We start from the raw sequence: 18,838 nt of genomic DNA, 5'->3' as shown, positions 1-18,838 counted from the left end.
ACTGTTTTGAGAATTTTAAATGAATGTCTTTCTTTTTTTTTTTTTTTTTTTGCTTTTGGGCCACACCCGGCGTTGCTCAGGGGTTACTCCTGGCTATCTGCTCAGAAATGGCTCCTGGCAGGCATGAGGGACCATATGGAGCACCGGGATTCGAACCAACCACCTTTGGTCCTGGATCGGCTGCTTGCAAGGCAAACACTGCTGTGCTATCTCTCCTGGCCTGTCTTTCTTTATCCATACACTTAAACCTATGCTCCATAGTTGAGTTGTTTTATCTTTCATATATGACTAATCTTATAATAGCTAAAAACTAAAGTAGTTGGCTCCTCATTTAAATTCATGGAGCACCTTTTCTGTGTAAGAAATTAAATTATGCACTGACAATATATAGACATAACTAAAATAGTTACTAACAGTGATTATTTTCTAAGTTCCAAGAATGGAATAGGACTTTATACACATTATTTTTTCTTATTCTCATTCTATATGTAAGTTTTTTACAGGTAAGAAATTATATCCCCCCATTTTACAGATAATAAAATTTATGTATAAGGAACTGAAGAGATGGTACAGCTGGTAATGTGATTGCCTTGCAATCTTTGGCTCCTCAGACAGTCCTCAGAGCCCTCCAAGAATGATCACTGAGAGCAGAACCAGGGGTAAGCACTGAGCAAAGCTGGGTCTGCCCCCCTAAAAAAAAAAGGTGTAAGAAAATTATGTAATTTTCTAAATCACATAATGACTTGCTGGGTAAAAATGAAGGATATTAATTCAAGATTAATAACATGGTCTAATAACATGCCGGAGGCCTGCTTGACCAGGCCTAGTGGGGGTGCGGGACTTGGGTAACCCCAGCACCCCTCTACCGCCTTGCTCCAGATCTCCAGGGCTTCCCCGGGCCACACGCCTGGGCAAGCCGGTGAGTTGGGTCCCTTGGTGGAGCTTGAAGGTACCCTAGGCCTTCGCCCACTATCCATGCAGCTCCTTAGGGAGGGTCTGGGTGGGGCTCTGAACTTCTGGTCTTTCAGCTTCTTGAAGGATCTCTCCTTGCTGGGAGCCGGGAGTCTAGCAGGAGGAGGTTTGGAAGGCCCCCGCCATGCCAGAGGCCTGCTTGACCAGGCCTAGTGGGGGTGCGGGACTTGGGTAACCCCAGCACCCCTCTACCGCCTTGCTCCAGATCTCCAGGGCTTCCCTGGGGCACACGCCTGGGCAAGCCGGTGAGTTGTGTCCCTTGGTGGAGCTTGAAGGTACCCTAGGCCTTCCCCCACTATCCATGCAGCTCCTTGGGGAGGGTCTGGGTGGGGCTCTGAACTTCTGGTCTCCCAGCTTCTTGAAGGATCTCTCCTTCCTGGGAGCCGGGAGTCTAGCAGGAGGAGGTTTGGCTGGCACTGGTAATCTCTGTCCAGTCTACATTTTCAAAATCGCGCAGGGGCAATAGCCCCCGAGCGCAAAAGTAATATTAATATTACTCTCACAAGAAACATTAATAGTACTCTCACAAGAAACATTAATAGTATTCTCACAAGAAACATTAATAGTACTCACTATCATTGAATTATGTTTTTATGTATGCAGAATATCCATTTTGTACTCTGCCCTTTTGCATACCCCTTCATAAGTTCATATTTCTCTTTAACTTCTTTAACTCCTATCATCATTACTCCTTTTTTACCCTTTCTAACTTAAGTACTGTTGAGTCCTAAGTCACAGACCAAAGTGGTGCCCTAGAGTTAACACCCACCCAACTATTTTAAAAGGCATAAAAAGGACACATATCTTTTCAACATTTTATGGGTGTTTTCTTTGACGGCTATAACTTTTGCTAAATACTTTCTTATACAGTGATGATCCCCCCATGCTTTTTATCTTCTCTTTGTGAACTGCTCAATATGGAATTTGGTGTGTAAGAATCCCTCAGTTTAATACTTATGTTTGAACCAAGTCATGGGTCTTGTTGGAAATGTTCTTACGCCCCCCATATATCTGATAGCACCACGTGGCTTTATATCTTGTTTGCTTAGGCACACTAACATGGGAAAATACTATACATACCAATAAGTTCTTATCTAATAGAAATAGGAACACACAAATCTTGTAGTGCAATGAGACCTTACACCCTGAACATTGACATAAAGACCTGGCACAGGCCTCAGAAGAATGGGCATTCTCCATTTACCCCTTGATCTACAGAAGACATTTACAAAACATCCAAGGTTGTATATAACATCACCCAGAGGCATTCCTGTACCAGGGACGACCCTACAGCTGCTCTGACATCGATCTACTCAAAAGAGACACCCCTTAACACTGAGAAGACAACAAGAACAATGACCTGCTTACTGGACAGGGCTTGCTGTATTGCCCCTTAATGGTGAGGTTTGTCTATAACATCACCTGGAAGCAATCCTCTACCATGGAAGACCCTACCATTGCTCAGACATCGTCCTGCTCAAAAGAGACTTCCCTTAACACTGAGAAGACTTAACAACAACAACCTGCTTACAGGACAGGGCTTCCTGCATTGCACTTTCATGGTGAGGTGAAACGAGAAGGCACTCCACTTCATGACTTCAATGTAGGACATGCAGATTCCAGAATCTTTAATACAGAAACATGAGACCAACAACAGAGACTGTGTGATAAGTGTGTTGGCGCTACGGACAATGTCTTGGATCGAACGATAACTTGCCTGAGGCCTAGAGCTGGTCTTATGCCAGGAAACTTCAGGGGTAGGATCTCTTTGTATTTAGGCCAAGGTTATTCCTTTCCATGCCTCTCATATTTTGGTGGGCCTATGCAAACAACAAATTGCCACTCTAACACCGTTTTTACTGTGCTCCTTTGACTCTAATTCTTAAAACGCACCCACTTAAAATTTGAGGTTAACTTAAGCTAATATGCATGTACATGGAAATGTAAAAAATACTATGCCTCTAATGTTTAAGGAGTTATGTAAGTTTGATGGCTTTAGATTGCCTTGTGTGCTGTTAAGAAATATTATAATGTGCTACAATCTGGGAACTTGAGGGACAAAGTAATTGCACATGGATTCTGTTTTATTTATCTTAACTTTCTTTGGTGAAAGTTCAAAGTTAAGATATCAGCAAGGGGACTTCTTCTGATAATTATGTTATGGGTGATTGTCCTTCCACTGTAACTTTACCTTATCCTCTTTCTTTGCATCTTTTGTTCTCATAATTCAAAATAAAAAAATTATAAAAAAAAAGAATAGATCCATATATATATATATAAAAAGAATAGACCCATATGGGGCCGAAGAGATAGTATGGAGGTAAGACATTTGCCTTGCATGCAGAAGGACAGTGGTTCGAATCCCAGCATCCCATATTGCGCCTGCCAGGTGCAATTTCTAAGCTTAGAGCCAGGAGTAACCCCTGAGTGCTGCCGGGTGTGACCCAAAAACCAAACAAAAAACCCAAAAAAAAACAAAACAAACAAAAAAGAATAGACCCATAAAAATAAACAACGCAATTTATATCAAAGAAGACAAATATACACAAAGACATCAGGGAGGTGAATAGATTGTTGAGACTGGGGAGACAGATAAAGCATAGAGAACAGACATTCTTTATGTTACAAAAGATTACATTATTCCATTTATACAAATATTATAAACAAGCAAATCTATAGAAAAAATAGATTAGTGGTGTTCAGGGACAAGAAGGAGGGGGAAATAGGAAATAATGAATAATAAAAATGTTCTAAAATTGATTGAAATTATGGTTGCACAGTTAAGTGTAAGCTTATATGTATAATATGGATATGCATGTATATAACAATTAGGTAGGAAATTTAATAAGTATTCTCTAAAAATTCATATAGATGACCAAAGGATATGACACAATGCTCAGTTTCACTTCTAGGAAAATGTAGATCAAACTACCATGACGGATCATTTCCACCTTAAGAATTACCTCTATCAAAAAGACTGAAAATTTGGAGCTGGAGTGATAGCACAGCAGTTAGGCTGTTTGCCTTGCACATGGTTGACCTGAGTCGATCCCTGGCATCCCATTTGTTCCCTTGTGATCCATCCAGGAGTGATTTCTGAGTTCCGAGTGGGGAGGGAAAAAAAAGTTGAGTAAAGATTAAGAGAGAATTCTGATAAAATTTTAATCAAACAATATAATGAAAATTAATATATACTTCTATGTACAGTTTTGCTAAGTCAATATAAAAATTCTATGTAAAAGAAAAAAGACACCAACCTTCCAAATTCTATGAAAATATCAGATATTTACATCTATACAATGAGCAATCATGAATATAATAATTACAAATTTATGGTACTCAGCTAGTTTTAGTTGACAACTCCATTACCATGAAAAGAATTGTTATTTATATGATTTTTCCAAGTCGTGAAATATTTTTCGTAGGCATATAAATAAAATTGTTTATGCCAAGTAAATTAAAGTTATAATTTGGACAAGGCATATTAACATTTGGAGCTAAAAGTCAACCTTACATGTAAAATGGTATGATTCTAGTTTGGGACCATTACTTACTATACAATTGCAATTAATTTTCACATACCTTGACATCAAAATAACAATTGGATAATCATACTGCTTTGTTCAATGTATTTGCTAGAAACCATTCCACCCCCATATCAGAGGCAATTCATTGCTCCAATCATAATGACATTAAAAGGACTACGTTACACATTTGATATTAATTTTCTAAGTAAATTTTGCTATTGTAATTGAAAATAGACTATTTAGTGCAGATGTTTTGCTTTCCCTAGTTCTAAATAAATTTGATGAGTTGAAAATCTACTCAGTTATATGAGCTCATTCTTATGCATCTATGCAACAGCCCTTTTCTTTAGAAACAATTCATGCATTGAGACTAAAGGATCTTCAAGGAGGAAACACCCACTGTCCAAACAAGTGGAAGCAGATATATACAAGTGGGACTATATTAAGCTGAGAAGCTTCTGCACCTCAAAGGAAATAGTGACTAGAAAATAAGACCACCCATAGAATAGGAGAAACTATTCATCTAGTACCCATCAGACAAAGGGGCTTATATCTAAGATATATAAGATACCTGACTTAACTTAACCAGAAAAAACATCTAATCCATCAAAAAACGAGAAAGCAATGAAAAACACTTCCTCAAAGAACAAACACTTACCTCAAAAAAAAAAAAAAAAAAAAACATGTTCCAAGAGGAACATGAAAAAGGCTCCCATCATTAATCAATCAGTGAGATGCAAATCAAAACAACAATGAGGTACATCCTACACCACAGAGACTGGCACACATCACAAAGAACAAGAACAACTCAGTGCTGGTTGGGGATGTGAAGAGAAAGGAACTCTCATTCACTGCTGATGGGAATGCCGTTCAAGTCCAGCCCTTTATGAAAAACAATATGGAGATTCCCTCCTAAAACTGAAAATTGACTTCCATATGAGCTAGTGATACCACTCCTAGAGATATACCCTAGAAACCTTGGTCGCGTGAAAAATGATGGGATCAGTTGATATAGGATTCTGGGGACTCTCTGAAGCTGTCTCCCGCAGGGATCAGAAAGCCAAAAATGGAGTGTTTCAAGGGCTTTTATAAAAGCAGCAGCAGGAGATGGGACCGCCTTTTGGGCTGGACCGCCTACTGATCGGCGAAAAATGATGGGATCAAGTTGATATATAGGAGTCCTGGGGGACTCTCTGAGCTTGTCTTAAGATTGCCACCACTATACGTGTTTCATCCTCAGCCTGGTTTGGATTATTTTGTGCAGTGACTCTGCTGTAGATCCACTCACCTGGGGTTGGAAATACAGCGCATGGGGTGATTTTACAGTGGTTAACACATCTTCTGATTTAGAAAGAATCTCTCTGTAACTATGTAATAAGAAAGTCAAAAACAATTATAATTTATAAAGTAACATATTAAGTAGTAGTAATTAGGGTTACATGTTATAGAGTGCAGTCACAGTTACAGAAAATATGTCTTTCACTTTAACAAAATTTCACTGTTTTCAAAATGGGAAATTTTTCAATCCTATGAAAAACAAATGTGAAGGCCTGTTCAATTCACCCATCCCAGTTAGATATAATCTTAACTCCTTTGCATTGTAATTTATTCATACTTTAAATAATAATCTTACTTACTGAAAAAGTCCAGTTTCAATTGTTCTAACAGTAATATGCAATGAAAAAAGTTACTTGAGAAAAAAAATGAAAAAGAAGGACATACAAATCACTTTAAAGTTTATTACCCACACAAATACTTATTAGTTTAGAGAATTTTCTTTAACTTTTTTTTAGGACACATTTTTAGAAAACTCAATTTACATATACAGTTTAGTGTCCTGTTTTAATTTTCCTCATGACACGACTTGGTAAGTACTCCACTATTTTATAGTCTTGTAGAATGGTCTGCTCAGTCTTACTGTTATCTAGTGGTAAACTTATCAGTTTCTTACTGGAGACAAGTTCCAAGGCAAAGCTAAACTCTCCTTATCTTTTATATACTGTATCCATCCTGGTGTTCTGTATGTCACAGGCATTCACTAAGTATTTATTGAATCCACTAGATTAAATTTAATTTGGTGTTACATTCTTTCAGAGTTTCTTTACATAGCAGGAAAAGATAAATCAGAAAGGAAGAAAATATGCACATCCATCAAAGATGAGTATTAACTCTGTTGAAACAGAACATTTCAGTCATAGACACGAGTATTCCTCCAGAGCTTGAAACTATTCTATATATCATTTGCAGAAAACCTGTGAGAAGATGTTGAGATGTTAATGAAGAGGGACTAGATACATCGGGATGGGTGCCTGAACCCTTCAATCACATTATCTGTCACTTGGCCCACCAATTCACAAGCTCAGCTAAGTAAATAAACTTATTATTTAAATATATTACCGTACTACAGGCAAGGGAAAATCCTGTGAGTAGAGCCAGCCTGTCCTAAAAGGAGCTGTTGTCTGTAGAGAAAAGGCTCAGGGACAGTTGTTGTAGCAAAAGCACAGCCAAGAGGATCATGAGACTTATCATCTCAAATACGTGCATTTGTTGGCTTAAAAAAGAAAAAAGAAAGGTTTTCAAAGCATTATGATGGGAGAATACCACAATGTCTGCTATGAGGAATCTTTGTGTCCATATTTTTGCTTTTTTTGGTGGTTTGGGGACCACACTCAGTAGTACTCAGTGTTATTCATGTCTCTGCTCCGGATTGTTCTCAGAGAAATTGAAACTAGATGATATTGGAATATAAATCTGGGTCTTCTGCATGTAAGGCATGTATACTAGCCCTTTGACATAGCTCCCTGGACCACACACCCCATATTTTATAATCAAACCCCCACTATTGCTACTGGAGATCTAAACAGAAGCTTCATACATACAGATAGATTTTGAAATCCATAACTGAATAACATCCTAAACTTAAGTTACAATTTTGAAGAATAACATGAAAAATGTTTTTTCCCTATAATTTTAGTAAAAAACAAAATAAATAGCTTGGTAATATCTAGATGCATGTAGGACTTCAACTTTGTGGGGAATATAAAAAAACAAGGTCGCACCTAAAATATTAATCATGGTTAAATCTGGATGGAGAGATTATGTAAGACTTCAGGTGTTTTCATAACCTATCTCTGAATTTTTTAGTGACCTATAGCATTTTTATTGCAATAAGCACTTTAAAACTGGAAAAGCTAAGAAAGGGACAGAGAAGTCTGTCGCTACACACATATCTAGAGAACAATGAGGACACAAGGAGAACCAACAAATTATTCTCTTTTTTTGGGAGTATGTATGGTTTGTATTGCTTGTACAAAGACTTTTTCTTTCAATTCCAAGTCAGTGGTGATCAGCTTATTGTCAGGAAGTCTCTCCCTTTTCATATCCCTTGAATATGTTATTGCTGGGTATGAGTCTAATCTGGGGCTATCTAGACATTATAGCCAAAAAAAGAGTACTTAAATCTATATCAGTAATAGTTTGTCATAAAAAGAACACCCTTCTTCACCAGTGCAACATTCCCACTACCAATGTGATGAGACAAGTTTCAAAGATGTTTTGTAATTATTTCTAAAACGACTTTGGGAATAGTGAGTGTCAGATCCGAGCTGCCAGAGATGGGCCCACATTTTTGGTATCAATAGGGCCTTGCAAGCAAGACTGACAAATATAACAATCTTATTTATTAGAGAAGCCCAGGCATGTATGACAAACCCCTAGGCCAGGAGAGAGGTAAAGAGAGAGAGAGAGAGAGAGAGAGAGAGAGAGAGAGAGAGAGAGAGAGAGAGAGAGAGAGAGAGAGAGAGATGGGTTTGGGCCCAGGGTAGGTCAGATTTGAGGTAAAAGTATATAGCCAAAAGTAGATAAAAGCGGGGGCCAGAGAGATAGCATGGAGGTACAGCATTTGCCTTTCATGCTGGCAGGTGCTGGACTATAAGATTAGAGTGAGGAAAATTGTGATTTAGAAATATTTTTTAAAGCAAGTAACTTAATTTTATTTGTTAGGTAGGAATTACAAATTCTCAGGAAATGGCAAAGTACAAATTGAAAAATGGACACAAATGATAAAGTGTTCTTCTTTCTTGAGTTCTTGCCAGAGGTCAAGGACTGCTTCCTGCAGTGCTCAGGTATCACTCTTGGCAATGTTCTGGGTTTCACATAGTGGTGGGGATTGCACTCCTGTCAGTGGAGTTATTCCTCCAAGTCTTATTCTTTCACTAAAAATATTGAGAGAACTCTTCTCTTTCTCCTCTAACTTAAGACCATATATGGATAACAAAAGTTTGGTACTCTTACATTTTGGATTTTCTTAAATTCCCAACCTACGGTAATAAACAGTGTCCCTCCAATTTCAAGTTAGGCAGGATGACAATTTAGAGCTTAGTCTCACCAAATATTTGAAATACGCTTTGTTCTAGGAAATTTGGGTGGTAGTCAACATAGCATTTGTATAACTCTGTGTACTCTGTTCTTCATAATTGTTGATCATGTAATGAAAATGCAAATCATAATTTTTGGGAGGGTTTTGGGTCACACCTGGCAGTGCTCAGGGGTTACTCCTGGCTCTGTGCTCAGAAATCGCTCCTGCAGGCTTGGGGGACCTTATGGGATACCAGGAATCGAACCAGGGTTTGTTGCAGGTAAGTCGCGTGCAAGGCGAACGCCCTACCCCACTGTGCTATCTCTCTGGCACATAAAATTGTTTTTAAAAAAACACATATGTCTCACACCCATTATATAATTTTTCTACAAAGTAATCAAATAGTCTTCAGGCTATTCCATAGCTCAGGTACCTATCACACTTGTGCCTATTGTTTAAAGGTGGCAGCAATTTGAAGACATCTTAAGGATTTCAAGATCTATTCAGGAGGTGCTATTAGTCTACTTGTAATTATAAAAAAAATAACCCACAACAAATCACTAAAATTAGTGAATTTATAGGAGATAAAGAGAAAAAATATACTACCAGGGCCACATCCAGTGCCACATAGTGCTGGAGGTGGAACATAGGCTCTCAAGTATAAAGCTTGAGTTATACCACTTGAGTCACATCCCTCACTTCATACTCACATTATTAATCTTTTGAGTTTTTGAATCCATTTTATAGGTATTTTAAAACCAAAGAAACAATGGCCTAAATATAATACAGATAAAATAGACAAAGGAGTTATTTAGGTTTAAGCAGGACCATCTGCTGATACATTAATGACAAGTTAGCTTTTATATTAGCAATTACATCATGGGTAGCTCATGTTTCATGATTCACTGACTTTGTATTTTCTTTTTTTCTTTTTTTTTGCTCAGGAATTACTCCTGCTAAGCGCTCAGAAGTTTGCCCCTGGCTTGGGGGGACCATGTGGGACACCGGGGGATCGAACCGTGGTTCTTCCTTGGCTAGCGCTTGCAAGGCAGACACCTTACCTCTAGCACCACCTTGCCAGCCCCTGACTTTGTATTTCTGAGTTTGAAACTCTTCCCTTGGTGACAGAAAGAATACAGCTGCAGGAAAAACTTGTGGATGTAACTTGAGAAGCTGGAATCAGGCCCTCTTATGAGTAAGCTGCAGTCTCAGGAGAGAGATAGGGAAGATGGTCAGCTGGTCCATTTGGTTCATTGCTTCTGTTCCATTGGAAAATGATGTGGTCATACAAAAATAGTCCCTAAAACCCCTAGGTATTTCCTAATAACCCTGAGCAGGTGTTATTATCCTCACTCTACATGAGGAAACTGTAAACTCAGAGAGATTAAGTGATTTGCCTGATAGCAAATGACCATCAAAGAGGTCTTAAAATTAGAATGTGATTAGACTGATTTTCCGATTAGAACTTTTAAAAAAATAACCATTTATTTCTATACATATATATCTTCCTGATAATAGTGCCATCAAATAAATCACAATTCCAGCAAGAAAAACCTTAGTTTTTTTCATATTGAAATGTATCCTCCTGATGCAAGTTGTTTCTCCTTGGCACCACCTTCTTTTCATCTTGTCTTCCTTTATAATGAGTCACTTATTTAATTAATTATTGATTTATTCATCTGACTTAGAAGAATTGTCACAGGTAAAATAGCCTGATCTACTGTTCTGGTGGTTTTTTTTTGTTGTTGTTGTTGTGTTTTTTTTTTTGGAAGCGGGGTGGTAGCTACACCTGAGAGTGCTCAGAGGTTACTCCTGGCTCTGTGCTCGGGAATCACACTTGGTGGGCTCAGGGAGGCGAGTGATTGATCCCAGGTCAGCTGCATGCAGGGCAAACTCTCTACTTGCTGTTGTATTGCTCGGTCCCATGCTCTACCCTTCTGGATTGCTGAGACTGAAGAGTTAAAAACTTCTAAAATTCCTTAGCAAACCTATAAGATTAAAGTTAAAAAAAAAAACTGTAAGATTCCTTTTTTTTTTATTTTTGCTTTTTTTTTGGTGGGGGGGCATACCCACGTGATGCTTCAGAGTTACTCCTGGCTATGCTTCAGAAATCCTTCCTGGCTTGGGGGACCATATCGGATACTGGGGGGATTGAACTGCAGTCCGTACTAGTCTAGAGCATGCAAGGCAAATGCCCTACCACTTGTGCCACTGCTCCGGCTCCAAGATTTGTGTATATATATAATATATATATATATTTATTTAAGCACCATTGTAAGGTTTCTTTTCAGATTAGCTTTTGAGAATGTCAATAAAATATTTTTGGGAATTGACAAATATATTTACACAGGATTACATTGGCAACTAATTTAAGTGGGGAGAATTATGATAGTGCATGAGAAATCTTTTCTTCAGCTAGTGTGGACCTAACTTGACATCCTGCTTTATTAGCTTCCTGATGTGATAGAGGCAACAACTCTGTTGACAGGTCAGCTTTGCAGTATTCTTCTTAGTCTTCCATTATGTAGGGAAGCACAGAGCAACCACATTGCAAGTTATACCTTTCATGGACTGTTTTGGTCTCAATTTCTTTAGCCCCCAAAGATACAGTAAATATCCAGTACTCTGTGCTTAATCCTTTTCTCCATTAAATAGCTATAGTAATTTATTATTCTATGTCAGCTATTATTAATCCTAGCTGATATAGCATTTATGAGTACTTTGGGAGTCTTTATAAATAATTTACTAACTTTTTTTAAACATTCTCAGTGTTCCTAGAAGAATTATGAACCTTCCCTTTCACTGACGTCACCCTCCCCTGCTATTTGTCCTTTACGAAGCTCAAGAAAATCTTGAGTTTGCTTGAGAAAGAGATATTAAAAATAAGATAGAGAATTATAGCAAATATTGCTTCTTTTTTAAATATTATGATTTAAAAGACATTTTCTTAAAGTTGGTTTGCTAGTTTTGAAATAATACAAAGCAATTAGAGGATGAAAATTCTTTGAATGGGGGGAGTGTCTGTGAGTGGGCTGAAATTTCAGAGGAGACTATCATTTTTTCTGAGTATGGATTTTCTAGATGAAGCAATGTACATGTGCTCAACTGTCACACCAAAGGAAGAGGGAAAAGTACAAGTTAACAATAGAAGCTGAATTACTTGGATGCAAATCTCTTCATTAGAACAAAGTCTGTTTTTCTTCCAGTGTTTTAACGTTTCAACTTTTTCTTTCTTTCTTTCTTTCTTTCTTTCCTTTCTTTCTTTCTTCTTTCTTCTTTCTTTCTTCTTTCTTTCTTTCTTTCTTTCTTTCTTCTTTCTTTCTTTCTTTCTTTCTTTTCTTTCTTTCTTTCTTTCTTTCTTTCTTTCTTTCTTTCTTTTCTTTCTTTCTTTCTTTCTTTCTTTCTTTCTTTCTTTCTTTCTTTCTTTTTCTTTTTTTGTTTTTTTTTGGGCCACACCCTGCAGCGCTATGCTCAGAAATCGCTCCTGGTAGGCTCGAGGGACCATATGGGATGCTGGGATTCGAATCACCGTCCTTCTGCATGCAAGGCAAACACCTTACCTCCATGCTATCTCTCTGGCCCCTTAACTTTTTCTAATCTTAGATTCTTATTTATTCTTCTGTCATGGGAGTTAGGTATTTTGAATTCAACTTATCTTAGATAAAAATATTGTACTGTACTCAAAGGTCCTGTGTTTATACCAGTCCAAGTTTTCTTTCATTCAAAGTAGACACAAATACTCATCTAAAATGCATCTAGTTGTAATATTGAAAAACCAAAATGTTACATACTCTATACTATCACATGAAAACTCAGAAATAGATGTGGGCCCGGAGAGATAGCACAGCGGCATTTGCCTTGCAAGCAGCTGATCCAGGACCAAAGGTGGTTGGTTCGAATCCCGGTCTCCCATATGGTCCCCCTGTGCCTGCCAGGAGCTATTCTGAGTAGACAGCCAGGAGTAACCCCTGAGCAACGCTGGGTGTGGCCCAAAAACAAAAACAAACAAACAAACAAAAAGAAATAGATGTATGACTTAGGAATAATGGCTTTGCACCAGGAATCAGGAGGGCCCAAGTCCCAAGTCTTAAAACAATGTTGAATAATTTCTTTTGTTTTTTTTCAGGGCTTTATTTCCTTACTCTTAGAATGAAGAGTTGTACTGGTCCAGGAACCTCAGAATTTTTAGGACTACATGGAGCAGTCTTCTCTCCATCAAACATCTCAAGTCAGTAGAGGCTTGCATGGAGGAAATCCTCCAATATGAGAGTTAGATGAGATGAGATAGTGGAGTAAGACTTATTCATAATCATCTGTGATTCCAGTATGTTATCTGAGTCAGAGGAGAATTTGAAGTGAACTACTCTGTCCCAAGAAGGAATGAGTCAAATCATAAAGACAGTGGTAGAATGGACATGGACAGCAAAAACATATTTGTTTTGGATTCTGTTCTACAGATTCTGGATTATAATTTTAACTATGGTGAACGTTAACATAAAATTTTGGGACAGGATTCTCTCTTACCTGGGGCTGAATTTTAAATGAGCCAATTGTTTTTTATTATTATTATTATTACTATTTTCAATCAGACTCTGAAGTGTCTTGTCTCAGTTTGACAGGATTGATGATGAGGCTGCCAGTGGTCCTCAAACTACAGCCTGCGGACCACATATTGTATTTGTTCCCATTTTGTTTCTTCATTTCAAAATAAAATATATGCAGTGTGCATAGGAATTTGTTCATAGTTTTTGTTTTTACTATAGTCTGGCCCTCTAGTAGTCTGAGGGACAGTGAACTGCCCCCCTGCTTAACAAGTTTGAGGATCACTGTATCCACATTCATTTCCAAGTCCTGAAAATTGTACCTGAAGTGATTTAGCAGGACCTATTGGAGAGAGACTTGAACAACCAAAGTACCCTGAAAAAAGCAAAAAAAAAAAAGTACCTACCAGGTCCTGTAGGAGCAGACGAATGTCTCCTACAGTGTATTCTCCATTCTGAAATACCCTGTCAAGATCAATGAGAAATATTTTGCCCGTATAACCAAAATGCATGTAAACAACCAGTATCTCAGAATCATCCACAAGTTCCTGAGTAAGTGGAAACTGGAAAAAAAGTGAAAGAAAGGTGTATCTCATCACAAAGAAGTCATCTGTTCATTATTCACTGAATGCTAAAACCTATCAGGCATTCCTGCTCTTGGGAGATTTAAACATAAGCATCATAAAGTTGTAGTCTGGGGCATAAAGAAGTGTTGAGGTGGCATCTCTGCATTTGAAAGGTGTTCAAATTTGGGGTTGGAGAGCTTTTATCTGAATCACTATGTTCTCTCTGCTGATAACATCTCTTTCCTTCTGCTAAGGACATCTTTCAGATTGAGAGACCCAGTGTCATGGTTGCCATTTAACAGCCTGTCACTTGCCCAGTCTTCCGCATATGTCTAAGTCCACAGGGTCATTATTGTTGTCTTTCACCTATATGAAGATACCAAAATTAATAATTTGACTATGGGCATGATAGTAAGCACAAAATCTCAATTATTGTTTAGGGAAGAAACATGACCCATCTCTCTGCAAAATTGTTCATTGTTGGGTTTCAGTCATACAACATGCACCATTCTTCTTCAGTGCATCACTAAGCTCTTCTGTTTCCCTCCCATCCCTACACCCACCCACTTTCCCCTTGCTCTAGGGCAGACAAATTGCGTCTCACTCTTATTTTCTCTTTGTCCCTCTCTTGTCATGCATCAGGTGAGAAATGCAGAGTTCTGGCCCCTTGTCCAATTTCAACAGAACAAAACTAACTTGGAGACTGAAATGTCCCATTGTGAGTCGCCCTTTCCTTTAATGTAAAGAAAAAAAAGGGGCAATCCAGTTTCCAGACCTTTGAGACGTTCTTATATATTCAGGAGATATTTGTTAGAGGTCTCAGATCCTTATCTTTTCTTCTGAGATAGAAGGATATGTTATTAATGAATTGATTTCAAGGAAATCTGTTTCAAGTACCCCTAAATCTCAAGACCTAAAAGAAGTCCTTTATGTGAAAGAAACCTATATTTCTCTTTTCCTTGTCGTTTTTCATGGGCTTATTTGTATAAGGGACCTTTAGATCTTGCAATTATTTATTCTCCCAGACTTTTGTGCTTAAAACAAAACAAAACATAAGTTTAATATTGCTTATTATTTCCAGCTGACTAACTTCTTGTGTTTTCTAGATAGTGTGTATTTTTTCTTCTGTTGAGCATTTGCAGACCATCTATGCTTAGAATTCCTTAAATTTCTTGGGCTGCTGCATGGCTTTTGTTCATCTTTGAAGATTTGGTTCACGTTTAAAGTTCTTCTCTTTTACTCTTCCATTTGTTCAATATTTCATGAATTCATCAAATATTTGTTAGACTCCAAGGAATTGGGGGGTGCAGCTATGAACAATTCTCTTTTCTCATAGAGCTTGCAAAGTAGTAGTGGGGAGAAAGGGAGAAAGCAATAGGAAACAAGCAGATCATTAAAATACATAGGGTGCCCTGGGGATAGCTCAGAGGCCTTACAAATGTGACACTATGAGATGAATCCCCAGTGCTGCCCTCTTGTACTGAATTCAGTTCTGGTAGTTTGGAACTTTCAACATTGAAACAGAGAATCTAATCTCTAGCAGATAGTGACACGTATATAAGCCCTGTAATGGCCATCTGCAACCTCCCACATATAAGTCCAGAGTGATAGAAGAGTAGGTAGAAAGTTTATCTTATATGCAGGTGATTCAGATTGGTTCCCCAACACCACATACCAAGCCTTATCAGGAATGATACATGAGTACAGAGGCAGGAGTAAGTCCTGAGTACTGACAGTAAATCTGACAAGCCTAATTATATGTGCATTATGATACTTTTAACATATTTTTCACCAGGATTCAGTAAGTAAATATATGCAAAGCCTTAGTGCTTGTGAAACTAAGTTCAGGCACTTGTTGTCTAAGGCAGTTTTCAAGAGCTAATAGTTGATTCAAGGAAAACAGGTTCTATTCAGGTACTAACAAACTGGTATTAACAAACTGAGACATGATGGACTTGTTCCCCCCAAATATTTTGTTGCAGGGTTGTAAGGAGCAAAATAAGTTTTTATAGAGCAAGAGGACAAGGAAGCACATTTTTTAGGAAGGGGGGGCCCCACCACCAGAATGTATGTAAGAATGACTAAAGGAGAAAAGTTCCCTATAGTGATCATGTGTGCTAATACAGCAAATAGGCTGTGACTTCTGGAGTCACCCCATCACATCTGTGAGAATTACAAGTATAAGTTTGTGAGAGGGCTGAACATTGCAACAACAAAAAAGAGAGGGGTTAGTGGATAAAAAAATATGCAGCATGTTACTGTATGAGTTCATTTGTATGATATATGAAAAAAGCAGACTAAATTCAAAGATACCATTAAATATCAAGATAAATGGTTTCTGATTCTGAGAGACAGTATAAGGGTTAAGGTGCTTGCCTTGCAAGTGGCTGTCCCAGGTTTGATACCTAACACCAGTTGTTGATCCCCTGAGCATGACAAGGAAGTGATATTTTAGCATAGAACCAATAATAAGTCCTAAGCAGAGCTAGGTATGGCCCTCACCTCCTCCTACCACAAAAGACTATGATTCTTGGAGTGTGGAAGCAGGGACAATCGTTAAAAAAAAAAGCATAGGAGGTACCACTGGCTGCTAATACTGTTTCTTGCTCTAAGTGATGGTTGTATGACTGTATTTAGTCTTCCCAGTTCTATTTATCTCTAGAAGACTACCATTTAATATGTACATAAATATCTACTTTATATTGAAATATGCAGGAATTCCAAAATCCATCTAAGTTTCCAACTCAACTAATTTCCCACATGGGAACAGTACCACCTCTTGCGAACACAGCAACCAAGGAATTGCACCAAGCATGCGTATGATGTCATAACAAAGTTAAGAGAGGAAAGTGTGGCGAGAGACGAAGCGGTGAGTGAGGCGTTGGGAGGTTCAGAATTAGGATGCTCTGGTTTCAAGGAAATGGCATGCAACTTGCCAGATACTCCTTTGGATTCCTCTTGAGAAATATCTCTGCTTCTAAAGTTTCTCTACCTGTGATAACCTTATTCACAAAGGATCCATGCCCTCTTTATGATGAAGCCAAGAAAGCACTGGAGCCTTATAAAAATAGGTTTATTTTACAGGCGGTAGACATCACACTTCCAGAAAACTCTGATTGGTTTGAAAGGTACAAATTTGACATTCCTGTCTTTCATTTGAATGGCCAGTTTCTGATGATGCATGGAGTAAACATCTCAAAACTTGAAAAACAGCTTCAGAAACTTGAGTAATGAAGTGCTAGAAGCTGACAGACACCCTCATGGTTTTCACCCTTAATCCAAAATGCATCTTTCTATGGAAAGGATCGAGGCCTCACACGCCTTTTGTCACTTTCACACAGCCCTCAGGATGCTCTGAACTCTAAGAAGTACCAAATAAATGTTGACACTTCTTTTCTGAATGATGAAAATAGCAATGTAGGGTCCATTCACCTTTGGCATTTTATAAAATAAGAGGAGCATATTGGTGAAGTAAGGATGATGGAGAGAATGATAAGTCTGTTTTCTAAATTTATCCTTCCATTTTGTATTAATTTGGAAGTACCACATTCATTGGACAATGCTATTGATGGAAAGATGCATCTCTGCTGCTGCCCTGAGGGCTTGACTTTTTAATAAAATAATAAATGTCATTCCATTTAGTAGATAAAAAATAAAAAAGAGAGGAAAGCGATTGAGAGAAAAAGACAGTGGCAGAGTAGGGGAGAAGGTTACAGTTTTAACAAGATTTAACAATTTTAACAAGATTTGTCCAAAGGAAGGAAGTCGGGTCTTGAGTCAAGGGCTGCCATATTTGAAGAACAGAAAGGAGGCCAATGACTGAGCAAAACATAAATAATAAATAAATAAATAAATAAGAGTGTGTAAGAGATAGTATCAGAAAGAAGAAGACTGGATTGCCCAGGGTCTTCTAAGATTTTGGCTGTGGCTCATTTATGAAAAGAGGTGGAAATATTTTTTAACTGTCCACAGATCTGACTTCTATTTCATTTATTTAATTTTGGGTTTGGGGTCCTCATCTAGCAATACTTGGAGTTTGATCCCAGAAGTGTTCAGGAAGTCATGTGGTTTAGGGGATAGAAACCAGAGCTACTACATAGTGTGTACATTCCAGATATTTGAATCCTTTCACCGGTCCCTGATTTGTACTTTAAAAGTACAATTTATCTGACTAATATTGCCTGGCAGAGGCAAGCATGTGAGCAACGTAACCAATTGTGAGGTTGTTAAAATAATCGAAGTAAGAGAAGATGATGATAAAGTGGATCAAGATGAGAAGAGATTGAATTATGTCTATGTTGATGGTATGACATATAGTTGACATACAGAGGATGGGTGTGAGGGAGCAGGAGGAATCAAGGGTGACACCATGTAGTTGGGAGGGTGGATTTCCATTTACTTTGAGTAGAGAATCCTGGAGTCTGGTTTGAGTTGTGTTAAGTTAGAGATGCCTGATTTAAACACTTGTAGGCAATAATGCATAGGCAGTTAGCCACAAAATTATAGTTTAGGAGCAAAGTCCTAGCTTGGAAGTATAAACCTCAAAGTTGTCATCCTGTCTATTGATAGAATTTCAAGTTATGATACCAGATAGAATGACATTGTTACTAGATGAAGAAAAGAAGAGGTTTAGTGACCGAGTTCTTGCTCATCCACCAATGAAGCACTGATAGATGATGAGAAAAATTCACGGAGGACTGATCATAGGAACTTAAGGATGGGGCTAGAATAACAGTACAGTGGAAAGAACACTTGTTGGGCATTGCTGGGTGAGGTCCCAACACATGCTCGTGCACACACACACAAATAAAGAAAGAAACTGAAGAAGACTGAACAATGAAGGGAATTAGATTTTCAAGAAAATATTTGAAAATA

At 38.1% G+C, this 18,838-nt stretch overlaps 1 protein-coding gene across 1 annotated transcript; it reads left to right on the top strand.

Moving 5' to 3' along the window:
- The first annotated feature begins 16,834 nt into the window (after window positions 1-16,834).
- Window positions 16,835-17,517, top strand: LOC126026234 (glutaredoxin-like protein C5orf63 homolog). The gene has a single exon (XM_049785940.1). The coding sequence runs from the start codon at window positions 16,865-16,867 to the stop codon at window positions 17,192-17,194; it is 330 nt and encodes a 109-aa protein (XP_049641897.1). The 5' UTR covers window positions 16,835-16,864; the 3' UTR covers window positions 17,195-17,517.
- Window positions 17,518-18,838: the final 1,321 nt, after the last annotated feature.

The sequence above is a fragment of the Suncus etruscus genome, chromosome 13 (genome assembly GCF_024139225.1).
Source record: "Suncus etruscus isolate mSunEtr1 chromosome 13, mSunEtr1.pri.cur, whole genome shotgun sequence".
Taxonomy (NCBI): Eukaryota; Metazoa; Chordata; class Mammalia; order Eulipotyphla; family Soricidae; genus Suncus; species Suncus etruscus.
Note: the sequence above shows the minus strand (reverse complement) of the source record. Positions and strands in the feature narration are given on the sequence as shown.